The sequence below is a fragment of the Mirounga angustirostris genome, unplaced genomic scaffold (assembly GCF_029215605.1).
Source record: "Mirounga angustirostris isolate CCGP_5_RB_7025 unplaced genomic scaffold, mMirAng1.0.hap1 SCAF_4, whole genome shotgun sequence".
Lineage (NCBI taxonomy): Eukaryota > Metazoa > Chordata > Mammalia > Carnivora > Phocidae > Mirounga > Mirounga angustirostris.
Window position 1 is genome coordinate 170,538,419 of NW_026991712.1, and position 13,845 is coordinate 170,552,263.

The 13,845-nt window shown below is 47.6% G+C and overlaps 1 protein-coding gene across 8 annotated transcripts in view; it reads right to left on the reverse strand.

Moving 5' to 3' along the window:
- Positions 1 to 31: 31 nt before the first annotated feature.
- Positions 32 to 13,845, reverse strand: part of DHDDS (dehydrodolichyl diphosphate synthase subunit) — a 30,963-nt gene continuing 17,149 nt past the window's right edge. For 6 of the 8 annotated variants that reach the window (XM_064589720.1, XM_045870322.3, XM_054506564.2 and 3 more), the window contains 3 exons: positions 12,407 to 12,521; positions 10,330 to 10,437; positions 32 to 2,380 (listed from right to left, as the gene is read on the reverse strand). In XM_064589720.1, the coding sequence (XP_064445790.1) occupies positions 2,141 to 2,380; positions 10,330 to 10,437; positions 12,407 to 12,521 (463 nt within the window). In that variant the 3' untranslated portion in view covers positions 32 to 2,140. The other 2 variants (XM_045870324.3, XM_064589721.1) reach the window with 2 other exon arrangements.

Consider the following 13,845-nt stretch of genomic DNA (forward strand, 5'->3'; position numbering starts at 1 on the left):
TAGCCAAGCGCACCTGAGGAAAGGCAGACAATTGCAGCCGCAAAACCAGGTGTTCTTCTGTTGTACTGTTTGTAGACAAGTTTTACGTCTAAGAATTTTTAAAATTCTACTTGAAACCCAGGAGAACACAAGAACACAATATCCTCAAGTGGGGGACTGGCTCACAGGTAAGAGGACATTTAAATAGGTCCCACCTACTTTCCTGAGGCAAGGGTTGAGCCGGTTTGTACAAATCCTACCGGTAGAAGGCAATCACAATGAGTCCCTATCAACTATTTGCAGCTCCTGCACCTTGGCAGTAGTGGTCCCTCAGCCCTTACCCATCCCACTCTGTGTACCTTCTCCAGGATACAGGACCTAAAGCCAAAGAGAGACACCAGCTCCATTAATCATCTCTGCTGTACCTCAGTCATATTAGGGAAAGTCAGAAACAGAACGGAGACAGGACTCAATAGCCAGGCTCACTGGGCAGATTCCGTTTGTTGCCTCCAGCCCCTCATTCCCGCTTTAATTGTAGGGCTCTGCATTATAGCCGCATAATTCATGCCTCCCTAATTAAGGCTGTCAACAGCCCCATTGTAAAGCTGGAAAATGTACAGCACCTGCTCTCTGGGAACCCTGTGCCAGGGATTGGTTGTGGGGAATGCCAGGTGTGGGGGGGGGGCTTGCCAAAGGGTGCACTGATTGGCTTCTCAATCGCAGTGTCTGGCATTTCTGCCTGATTCTGGGAGCAGGGATGATGGCCAATGGGTCTCTTGTGCCAGGTATCCTGGCACAGGAAGGGGAAGAGGAGACTGGAATACAGGGAAGTTAGGGGTTTAAAGACTGCTGGGAGCACTGCTTGCAAGACCCCACCTTTCCCCTAGAGGGAGGTGCTGGGGAAACAGTTCGCAGAAAGTAAAATGGGAAGACTCAACAGAGTGGTGTTTGGCTGGTGTTAAAGGCTGGGGCTTGCTGCTCCGGGCACCTGAAGCAGAGCTGCTCGGGCAGACAGCCCTTCAAAGGCACTAATCCTCTCAGCAGCTCTGCAGCAAGGCCTGGCAGGGAGAGGTAAGGGAAAGGACATGGCCCTTGACTTGGTCCTCTTCTCCCTGCTGGGCAGAGTTGGCCCTAAGAAGCGGAGACTCCGCTGCGCTGAGAATAAATCAGTCTCAGGGGCTACTTAGGGGGCCAGGTCAAGAACAGAGAAGCCTCAAAGACTGAGGCGGTAGGAAGCAGAGTCTGAGATGGTGAGGACGGCAGTCAGTCAGTTGGGAGAAGTGCTTGTTTCTGTGCTCTGGGTCCTGTGACGCGTTCCAGGGAAGGAGGCCTGTGGTGGATTAGATTCACCAGGGCCTACAGGCCCTTCTGTTACCCTGTAGTCATGGAGGGGGCTGGTCTCACAGGGGCGTGGAGCCTGGCCCCATGCCCTGCAAGAGGAGGAGAAAAGCTTGTGTGGGCTGAGTCGACAATAGGTAATTGGATTGTAATCACCCGCCTGGCTTCCGCGCGCCATTGGGGGCGCTGAGCCTTTCAGTGAGCAATCAGTACTGTGTGGTGGGAGGGGGTAGAGATTCAATAGCAAATCCCAGGTGGAGAGCCCAGGGGGAGGAGCAGCAGATGGGCAAATTTTCTTTCTGTCTCTCCCTCCTCTTCCTTGCCCAAATAACGCTGGCTGCCTATTAGCTATTTACCAGCAGATCCAAGGTGGAGCCAAATCTTTTGTCAAAGTCGGGTAGAAGGTTAAGATGGAAGGGTAAAGGGCTAGGGTTTTGGGGAGACCTCTGCCCTGAAATTCTGTGTGTTGAAGGATGTGCTGGTAAAAAAATAAAGTGCATCTAGGAGCACACGTAGAGGTGGCAGAGGTGGAAGGAACAGGCAGCAAAGACCTGGGGCTCCCTGCTCTCCAAACCTACGGGTGACCAGAGCTGGCTTTAGTGTACTTATGGGAGACTCGCACCTCAACCCTCCCCAGGGGCCACTGTCCCAGGCAGTCCAAAAGGTGTATCTACGGCCAGCAGACCTGGCCTCTGGGGGTCCCCTGCCAAGCAAAGGAAACACAATTCATCATTAGGAGGGAGGCGCCTTTCACCAAGAAAAGAGAGGGGAGTGGGGCCCTGGAGGCAGAGGGCAGGGCAAAGTGGCAGGAGGCCAGCCTCACTCAGGCTGATGCAGTGCCCAGACGTGCCAGCCAGTCAGCCCGCTTGAGTTCCAAGGCCTGCAGGAAGCCTTGGACCCGCTCTTCCCGTCTGGCTGAGAGTTTGTGCAAGTGCGTCCGTCGGAGCTGGGCATCCCCACTGGCCTGGAGCCCCTCTTGCAGCAGCTGCTCTGTCACTGCAGCCTGGTCCCTCTCCAGCTGCTGCCTCTTCCGCTCCTCTGCATACATGTCTCGGGCCTTCTGCTAGACAAAAGTGGGGGTCGGGGTGGGGAGATCATTTTTAGGTGTGAGTGGAACTGGGATGGAGGAGGTAGGGGGTGGGGCACCAGGCGGGCCAAGTTAAGTGGAACAATGGGGAGTTTGTACCAGATCAGGAAGAGCTTGGGAGTGGCTGTGCAGGGGGGGCGCCCATGAGGCAGAGGCCCGGCAGCGGCAGTTCTGGGTCCATCTTGGTTTGTTTTGGGTGGGAGCCTCTGTCTTTCTTGAAATTCTTCTCAGGCTCACACTTGGAAGGGAACCAGGCGAACGCGGGTCTGACTTCTGGTTCCCCCACCAACTAGCTTTGTGGCTTTGGGCAAATCCTCTCCTAACCTCATTTCTTCATCTGTAAAGTGGGGGTTGTGTCTACCTTGAAGAGTGGTTTTAAGGATTAGAGATAATATATGCAAAACCCTCTCTCGAATATTAGCAGGCTCTCACACAGAAACAGCAATTTCACAAGTTATTGTCTATTCTCTGCTGCAAGGAAGGTCCTATTCCTGCCTGGGGCACGGCCAATGGGTCACCTCCTTTGGCTTCCCGGGTCATTCTAAGGGTGCCATCCTCCCAACCCCCTCAACTATTTTTCCGAGTTTGGCTCCAGACTTGCCTCCTGTAGGGAGACCGGCCTGACTCTTCCAGCAAATGATCCTCCTAGGAACGTGGTGAGAAACAGGTTCTGCTCTCTTAAGCCACTTACTGCATTCTACCGAGTAGAATAGGTGTTATCCATAGGCCACTTCTTCTGTTAGAAAATAAAGCATGTGAGGGCTTGCCTGAGTGCTCGGGGCTCCTGGAACCAGCTCTGACACCAGGGAAGGGATCGTGGTCCCTGGCAGCACTTCTCATTTGCTTGTGTATCTCCAGACAAACCATAAACTCCCAGAAGGCAGAGACCGTGTGGCGTTTCCTCTCTGGCACTTTGGGCGCCCTGTACATGTGAAATACTCAACTGACTGACCAGGTGGCCCTAGGAAGGCAGGGAGGAAGCTCCTGGTGAGGGGAAAATCCCCCCGGAGCCGGACCAAGGCCATCCTGACTGGATATGGAGCCTTGGCTCCAGAGCTCCTCCTGCCAAACCTATTCCACGTGTAAGAAACTACACTTTGCTGCTAGGTTGGCCTTCTATACCCTGATGACCCTTACCACATTCTACCTTGTAGTACAGTATTTGTGTACCTGTGTCCTACTCAGCCTGTAAACCTGGATTGCTCCGCCTTCCTCCCTTAAAGAGTATCTTACACATGCACAAGCACTTGACCCTCTCAGTGCAGCTACTTTTTATCTTTTGGAGACAGACATGGAAATTCAGAGTAGGGAAATGATTTGCTAGGGTCTCTCAGCAATCAAGGTTTACTGCATGAATAAAGATAACAAATGGAAATTCTGGAAAATCCCTCCCTAGGCTCCTGTATGAACCCAGGCATTCAAGGGCACTCTTCTGCTAGGGTGATGAGCTCACACATGGAGCTATGAAGACTAGAAGGGTTTGAGAAGTCACTGTGAAGGCCTTCCATCTTGCTGGAAAGGCTTCTTCCTGGCCTTGGGCAGAAGGAGGAACCCTGGGTTTTGTGTACAGAACCTTACTAGGGTATGATGTACAGGATATGGAGGATATGGTCTCAGCAATCCACGTGCTTATGGGCCGATTAGGACACAGAGCTCAGAGAAGAGAGACATTGTCACTGATGATGATCAAGAAACAGTGACACCTCATGGACAGGCAGAATTTGAGCTGGGTTTTAACCAACGGGGAGGATTTGGATAAAGGTGGGGTGTATGGGGGGAGGAGAATATCAGGCAGTGGGAATAATGGCAAAGACACACGGAATTGAAGAGCTTGACCAGGCCAGAGTGAGTCCTCTGCACAATGGGTGGCTTGAGGAAAAATGAGAAAATGAATGGCCAACTTAGTAGTTGGCTATTCACGGTCAGCTGCTCTTCTCTTACCACTGCTTGTGGACAAAGCCAAGTACGTAAGTACTGGCAGGACAGAAACGAGGGGAGTACTCAGCCACAGAGGGAGGAAACATGGAGCTGCTTAAAGTCACTCTGTGAGGCTCAGGCTTCTTCTGATGGCATCCCCAGACTGAGTGCTGGGCAGGGAGGCTGCAGTCAAGGGAGGGCCTGGCCCCTTATTGCCAGGAATCAGATTTACTGTTAGGATGACAGAGCCAGGGGAGCTCCTAAAGACCATCTACCCAGCCTCCCCATTGTACAGATAAGGACACTGAGGCTGAGGTGGGGAGGGCCTAGGTCACAGCAGGCTGAAGTTCCACTGGTTTCTCCACTAAGGTAGCTTCTTGAGAGACCTATGGGAAATGTGTCTCTGGATAAGCTGTGCTTTGTAGGGGTGGCGTGGGGAATCAGTGCATATAAATGCCTGTCTATCCAGCCTCCGCATGGTCTGGATCTACCTCCACATTTCAGATGTGTTTTAAGTCTTCTCAGGTATTCAGCCTCAGAAAATCCAGGCTCAAGAAGTCTTAACAATCAATTTCTCTCTCCCTGACCATACTGTCTACTTTCCCTTTTAATGACCAATCAGGTGTGGGTATTAGTAATTTCCTTAGAGACTTTTTATACAGACCTCATGCCATCTTGGTGCAAGGGCTCCATGGAGCTTGCTTTGAGAAATGGGGCTCTGCCCTATTCATCTAAACCTCTCCTGAGCATTAAGCCTCTCTGCTCTTGTTCTCTCCTCAGCAGAATTAGGGAGCAAGATGTAACAGCCCCTCCAGTATATAAATTCTCAAGTCCTCCGCTACACTGTCTGGGCCTGGAGAGAGGCTGCAGGCATTTGATTACAAAACATTTATTAGCCAATGACAAGTCCACCCATAAGTCCCCATTTGCCGCAGTCAACGTGCCCAGGTGAGTAGCATGGGGGGTGCATTTCTGATGGCTGCCTGAGACAGCTACCCCTGCCAGAAACACCACATACTGAAGCACCCCCAGGGTCTCCTGCCTAGGGAACTGTACTGGCACGGGATGAGAAGGGTGCTCTGAGCCTATGGCTTTTCTGGAGACAGGAGAACTCTGATGAAGAGCTCAGAGACACACACGGGAAAGGATACTGGCCATGATTCTCTGAAGATGAATTCTGTTCCAGCACTGCTCTCAGCACTTTTGCTGTATTAGCTTACTGCACCCTATCACAAACCTGTGAGGCAGGACTTTTTTTTTTTTTTTTTTTTTAAGTAGGCGCCATGCCCAGTGCAGAGCCCAATGTGGGGCTTGAACTCACAACCCTGAGATTAAGACCAGGGCCGAAATCAAGAGTCGGACCCTGAGCCCACGGAGCCACCTAGGCACCCCAGGCAGGCATTCTTATTGACACCACTCCTCATTTTACAGGTGAGGAGAATGATACTCTGCAGGGTTAAGTCATTGCCAGTCAGTCCCAGAATGAGCAGGATTAGCAGGCAACGCCATGGTTCAGTCAGGAATGTAGGAGACAATAGTTCAAGCTTTTAACTTTTCCTAAGGAGAAGACAGCGACTACCTGAAGAAATAAAATAGAAATAAAACCGTCGGGCGCCTGGGTGGCTCAGTTGGTTAAGCGACTGCCTTCGGCTCAGGTCATGATCCTGGAGTCCCGGGATCGAGTCCCGCATCGGGCTCTCTGCTCGGCAGGGAGTCTGCTTCTCCCTCTGACCCTCCTCCCTCTCATGCTGTCTCTCATTCTCTCTCTCTCTCAAATAAATAAAAACAAACAAACAAACAAAAAGAAATAAAACAGTCGACTGACCCAGCCTCACGTTTCATCTCTGATAAATGCATCAAAGGAAGTTTAGTGGGAACACGCATCCTCTGTGATACCATTCTTACCGAAGAGATAGACCAAACACTTACTAGTCATCTCCGTCAGTGACCCCTCATGGACCTTCCATTCCTGCAGCTTGTAACTGAGGCTCAGTGGCTCTGCATTGCCACACACCCCTCCCCTGCTGATGTTCTGTCTTACTGCATGCTTTACCAGCAGCCCCTATTTTCTACAGCTGATGGGTGATCACCTGAACACTGCCAAGGTCCCTTCAGATACCAAGGTCTAGCCCCAACCTGTAGCTGAGTCCCTGCTTCCCTTAGCTTGCACCAGGGATGCTCATCCCAGTGAGTTACTCTAGGTCTAGAAGCTACCCCCCTGGCTTCCTGTAGGAACAGAGACACACTGTGCTGGGCTTAGAGATAGAGCAGCTCAGATTTGAACAATGGGAATTTGGGAAATGGGATGGGAACACAGACATGGAGGTTGGAAACTGAAGGGTAGGAAACTGAATAAGGAACCATGAAGTCTAGTTTGGTCATGAGACAGGGTACATAAAAGGGAGACACTGGAAAGACCAGCTCTCTGGTCTGAGGCCAGACTGGCGAGGATGTTGTTAATCTGGAATCTACTCTTAGTGCTTCTGCTGAGGTGCTGAGATTTCTAGAAACAGAGCTTTGAGGACTCCTGGGTAGGTAAAGCCTGGCCAGGATCCCCAAGAGGCCCCCTGAAAAAAGGGTTCAGGACATCTGTTTTAACTTTGGTTTCCTTACTTTAAAAATGGTGGAAATAACCATGGTATCGACCTTCTAGCACTAGACAGAATCCATGTAAAGAATGCCTGACATGTGGTAAGAACTCGATAAATGTTTGCAATTAGGATTCCCAAGTACAAATTGGGACTCTTAATACTTGTCCTCAAACATGTCCCATCTCACCCCAGGAAACAGCAGAACCATCCTCCCAACCACCCAGGCCAAAACTTACACGTCTGGATTACTAGTACCATTAATATTTGTACTCAATTTGTTTTATCCTCTGAGATCCATGAGGTTCAAAATTACATCATCAACATTACCACTAACAAAAACCTCTTAAATAATGGTTAAGTTTCCTTTCAGTTTGTATTACCCTTAGAATATATCTCACTAAAGATGTATAGTCAGAGAACTATGTTGAGATAATCTGAATTCTTTTCTCTAGGGGTTATATTATTAATTTAGAGTTACTTTCATTTGTTTCTGTTTTTAACATTTGTTTTTCCCCATCTCGGTCCACTCAAACCTCCCCCTCCCTACAGCCACCACCTGACCCTGAGGCACATCCTTTCACCTGGACTACTGTAGGAGTTTGGTCCCTGACTCCCGCTTCCCTGAAAATCCTGGGTGATTGTTGCAAAATGTAAATCAGATCCTGTCATTCCTCTGATCAAAATTCTTCAGCCGTGTCACCATGGCCCATAAGGTCCTATATAACCAGAGGCCTGACTCCCACCCAGCCTCATCTCACACCCTTCTCCCCCCTGCATGATGGCCTCTTCATTTGTTCTTCCAAGACCCAGACTTGATGATCTCGGTGTCCTTACATTGCTGCTCCTGTTGCAGAGAGTGATTCTTTACCCCCAGATTTTCACACATCTGGCTGCTTCTCATCTTTTATATCATGGCTTAAAAACCACCTCCTCGGAAAGTCCTTCCTTGACTGCTCTATGCAGTACCTCTTACTTTCTTCATTACTTTCTAGTATATCACTCTATTTTCTTCACTGCCTTATTACAGTCTGAAATTACCTTATATATTTGTTTACTTGTTTATTATCTATCTCAAGTAAGACTACAAGCTCCACGAAGGTAGGAATCTTATGCTTAGTGTAGTCTCTGACTCATACTTGGTACTCAATAAATGTTCATGCAATGAATGAAAGTTAAGTCCTCTGAAATTACTATAAAAGGCTTCTGAGCAGCCAAGTCAGAGATAAGAGTATATCCATACACAAAAGCTCATGCACCAACATCCTCTGGGCTTCAGAGCCAGTTTACCTCACTTTATAGACCTATTTCTAACAAGCTCAACTGACTGGTTTCCTGGCCTATAGCCGATTTAAAACAGTAAATAGGAAGAGGAGGAGAGGGATGCTGTCAAAAGTAGCCATTGACGGTGGTAGAAAATGAGACGGAGGATGTACAAAAATACACATGAGGGCGCCTGGGTGGCTCAGTTGGTTGAGCGACTGCCTTCGGCTCAGGTCATGATCCTGGAGTCCCTGGATCGAGTCCCGCATCGGGCTCCCTGCTCGGCAGGGAGTCTGCTTCTCCCTCTGGCCCTCTCCCCTCTCATGTGCTCTCTCTCATTCTCTCTCTCTCAAATAAATAAATAAAATCTTAAAAAAAAAAAAAAATACACACGAAATCCCAAAGCCAAGTATTTGGGGACCATCTAGCTTAGGGCAAACAGTCCCACCCTTCAAGGGCATCCCTGTCCAATGAAGGGCTTTAAGATGGCAGTGGCCATCATCATTATTAGCGAGTGCCTGGTGGCAATGATTATGTACAAGACACATTTCGGTTTTCCATCAAAAAAGGATAGAGGGCGTCTGGGTGGCTCAGTCGGTTAAGCGACTGCCTTCGGCTCAGGTCATGATCCCAGGGTCCTGGGATCGAGTCCCACATCGGGCTCCCTGCTCCGCGGGGAGCCTGCTTCTCCCTCTCCCACTCCCCCTGCTTGTGTTCCCTCTCTCGCTGTGTCTCTCTCTGTCAAATAAATAAATAAAATCTTTAAAAAAAAAAAAAAAAGGATAGAAAAAAATTTTGGTTCTTAAAGGAGCTTTGATCATGTGGAAAAATCTGATATTCATTCCTCACTGATGGTGGATAATTGAGACTCTGCTGTTTTTCCTTTCACTTGTACAGAACTTCCTCTTTTAATTCTTCATATTCTAATGACCAAGCACATGACCAAAGCTTCATGATTTGATTGACTTATACCAGGAGTTCTGGATGTGGGATTCATGGACAGATTCCAGGGGTTATGTAAACCCCCGGTAGTAGTCTAAGTGTTTCAGTGATGAGTACAATTCTATGCAAAATGCCATATGTTAGAATGATCTGTGCAATTTTTCTAGGAAGATGGTCTACGGTTTTCATCAGATTCTCCAAAGAGATTAAGAAGCCCTGACTTAAATCATTATTTCCTCCTGGCCATTTTCTTTCTAGACTCAAAAAACAGCAGCAGCTTTGGGTTTAAAAGTCTGTGGCCTAGAGACAGTGACCCTGTCCCTGTTTCCAGATTTGGAAAATGAAGACACCAAACCTGTGCGATTGCTGGAAGGGTTAAGAAAACTTACTTGAAAACATCTAACGTACTAACCACCACACAAACTACCATTATTATTAAGAATTCTAATCAGATGCAGGTGACTCTGCCTCCTATTAAAACCTGTTTCAAGATGTGGTGATCAAAACTGAAAGAACTTCAAATGTTCGCAGAACATATTTTATATAATAGAAAGACAGCGCTACTTTGTTCTTAATCCCTTCTGGAAGAGGCTTGACTTTTGTATACTTCCATTTCTACAATCTTTTATTAGTTTAATACCGTCAGGGAATGGCCAATCTCTCTGAGAGGTCTTTCCTGTGTTTCTGAGGCAAAGAGATTAAAGACATGTAACTTGAATCCTCGTTCTGTCTCTTATTGGTTATGTGTCCTTAACAAAAGAATTTCGATGGGGCGCCTGGGTGGCTCAGTTGGTTAAGCGACTGCCTTCGGCTCAGGTCATGATCCTAGAGTCCCGGGATCGAGTCCCGCATCGGGCTCCCTGCTCGGCAGGGAGTCTGCTTCTCCCTCTGACCCTCCTCCCTCTCATGCTCTCTGTCTCTCATTCTCTCTCTCTCAAATAAATAAAATCTTAAAAAAAAAAAAAAAAAAGAATTTCGATGTATTCACTTGCACAAGTGGGGCTGATAATACCCAGGTCATTGGGATCTTGGGAGCATTAAATGATATAGTACCTATAAGATGTTCACAGTCCCTGACACATAGTAAACAAGTAGTAGCTACTATCATCATTACATGCTTATTAGCAAGTGCCTCGTGTAAGTAGCAGGTGGTCAATCGATGCTAACCTTTTCTTCCATCACATCCAGTCAGACCAGCCCTGAACTCTTTCTTACCTGGAGCGTGCTATGGTTCATCTGGTACTGCAGGATGGCCTCACAGAGGTTCCAAAATGTGTATTCTGGCCACAGAACGGGCTGGAACACCAAGCAGGAGTGGGAAGTCTGGGAAAGCGGGGGAAGGAAGACAGGATAGTTTAGCAGCATGCTGCTGGAACATATTCCCGGTCAGGCTTCCAAAGAAGAAGCAGGATGAGCATAACCCAGGGGCCCAGAGATGAAGAGAGCCCGGGCACCTCAAGCTGGAGCTACCATCGCTGCCAGTCCTGAAGTCCCTCGCTCATGGGGAGGGGTCATCTGAGGCACCTGAGTGCAGCAAGGCAGAACTATAGCAAGACTAGGTCAACATTCCCACCAGGATTTTTCTAAGAGCCAATTTTAGGACTATGAAATAACATCTGGATTATGTTATCGGGTCTTGGCCCTTAGAGGTCATCTGGGAGACATGTTGTCTGATAAAAGTCAGCAGTGAACAAATGGTAGCTGGGGCTGTTATTTTTAAGTAGCAGAGTAGGACACGTGGTGAAGAGCATGGGCTCTGGGGCCAGACTACCTGGCTTCGGATCCTGGGTCCACTATTTACCATCCATGTGACATGAAGCAAGTTACTTAACCTCTCTGGGCCTCAGTCTCCTCAACTGTAAAACTGGGGAATAAGAATACCTGATTTTTAAGGTACAATGAAAATTAAACAAGATAATGTACACAAAGCAGTCAGACTACAGAGCTGGGTGAACCCTAATAATAATCACTGATGTTAAGAATTCCTTTTGGAACATTCTTGACAGCCACCGCTTGATACCTTTAGTAGTGAGGAGTTCAGTGCCTCAAGAGGGCTGACTTTAGTTGTCAGACAGCTTGTTCTGCTAAACCAATGTCACCTTCCCTGGTACTTCTACCAAAGTCTCAAGTCTTTTCTCTGGAACAGGTCTGTTTCTTCCTCAAAGTGACATTCTTTCAAATATTTGAAGTCAAGATTAGAACTGTTATTTGTCCCCAAGGTTGTCATGTCTTGCTCAGTTTACCTTTGCCAAAAAACCATACATTTTAAGGCAGCAGGGATTATTTCTGACTTGGTGATTGCCATATTCCCAGCACACGAAGGAGGAATTCAGTATTTTTTTCTAAGGGAATAAACTGTCACCATGCCTCCCTTTTCCAGACCACTATCCTTCACTCATTCCTTACAGGCCGTGAGTTCCAGATTCCTTGCTATCCAGGTTGGCTGCTTCTGGTAAGTCCTCTAGTTTACCAATGCAGTCTTTTAAAACTCAGTGCCCAGAAGTAAACTTTCCAGACATGATCTGACCAGCACAGCAGACCACCGAACCATAAGCTGCACATTATTTCTTTCAATATAGCCAAAAACCAAAAGTATCTTCAGTAGCTAAATCTTTTAAGACTATGGTCTATTAAAATTTCTGGAACTTGCTTCAAAGCTGAGTCCCTCCAACCTCTCCCTGAACAGTCATGTGCTACTTAGGGGCCAAGTTGACAGATGATGGAGATTTTCAAGCAAAGGCAAACTGATTTGGCTCTGAGCTTTTGGGGGACCATTTACACAGGGGTGACTGAGCTTAGAGGCCTCAGCAGGCCCCTAAGAAAGAGTCTGCATATAGTTTCTATCCCTTGTGGACTGTGCTTGCATAGACACAGCTGCTTCATCTGAAGGACACAGACCTATAACTGCAAGGCAAGGTTCTAGCCCAGAGGGGCTGGAGTACCTGGCAGATTACCAGGGCAGCTGCTTATGCTCAAGAACACAAGGCAGAAGTCCAGTGCTTTGAACAGGGGCACAAGTGAAGTTTTCACCACAGCTGGATAGCCTTGATTTTCCTCTAGGCACTTCAGAGAACAAGAACCACACAGGCTGGCAAAGCCAGGGACAGAAGAAGAAGGAGAGTAAATGTTACCAGGCACAGGCTGGATACATTTCTCCAGATTCCCCCTGCCACCCCCGTTCTCTGGTACCAGCATGGCTACGAGTGGGGATGAGCCCTACTAAATCCATCCTGTGGGTGCAATCATAGTCTTCAGGCTGACACAAACACAACAGTGGTTGCAAACTACTTACCTGCCAGAGCAAGAAGTCGCTGAGCCTCACTTCCCCGGAAGTCCGTATCAAGATGTCAGGATTCGGAGAGTGGTTGGTATAGAGGCACTTATCGAGCAGAGACTCAGAGACATCACTAAGGCGAGTGGGGAAGAGACAAAGGTAAGCACGCATCTTTTTTTCAGATTATTCTTATGGTGAACTCATATGTAAGGCTTCCCAGTTGATAGAACACCATTAGCCAATACAGGCAGAGGCCCTTAACATTCAAATAAATGTATGATTTTAGTCCTCACAACTATATAAAGTATTTCGATCCTCATTTTATACATAAGGAAACTGAGGCTCAGAGAAGATAAATAACTTGCCCAAAGTCATTTCACTGCAGGCCTAAAACGAGATGCACCCACTAGAATGTGTCCTTCACTTGAAACATATTGTTTTTTAAAATGCATACATCTGGGGTGCCTGGGTGGCTCAGTCAGTTAAGAGTCTAACTTCAACTCAGGTCATGATCTCAGGGTCCTCCAATGGAGTCCTGAGTCAGGCTCTGCACTCAGCGAGGAGTCTGCTTCTTCCACTCCCTCTCCCTCTGCCCCTCCCCTGCTCATCTGCATACACACACACTCACTCTCTCAAATAAATAAATAAAATCTTAAAAAAATAAAGAAAAATAAAGTAAACCCTGCAATTTGATACAACACTAATGCAACTATTTTTAATAAAGATAAATCTAAATGCACTGATTGGGGAAGATCAGAGCTAAAATTAATTGAAAAAAAATAAGATTCGGAAAATATACAGTGCAGGGGTGCTGGGTGGCTCAGTCAGTTAAGTGTCGGACTCTTGATTTTGGCTCAGGTCATGATCTCAGGGTCATGAGATCAAGTCCTGTTTTGGGCTCCACAATGGGCATGGTTAAGTCTGCTTAAGATTCTCTCTCACCTTCTTCCTCTGCTCCCCTACCCCTCTTAAAAAGAAAAAAGAAAAGGAAAAAGAAAATATAGACTGCAGGGGCGCCTGGGTGGCTCAATCAGTTAAGCACCTGCCTTCGGCTCAGGTCATGATCCCAGAGTCCTGGGATCGAGCCCTGCATTGGGCTCTCTACTAAGTGGGGAGTCTGCTTCTCCCTCTGCCCTCCCCCCATGTGCACTCTCTCTCTCTCTCAAAAATAAATAAAAATTTTAGGGGCGCCTGGGTGGCTCAGTTGGTTAAGCGACTGCCTTCGGCTCAGGTCATGATCCTGGAGTCCCGGGATCGAGTCCCGCATCGGGCTCCCTGCTCGGCAGGGAGTCTGCTTCTCCCTCTGACCCTCCCCCTCTCATGCTCTCTCTCTCTCTCTCATTCTCGCTCTCAAATAAATAAATAAAATCTTTAAAAAATAAATAAATAAAAATTTTAAAAATAAAAATAAAAAATAAACAAAGTTTAGAAAGATATACATCATACTCTTACTGATG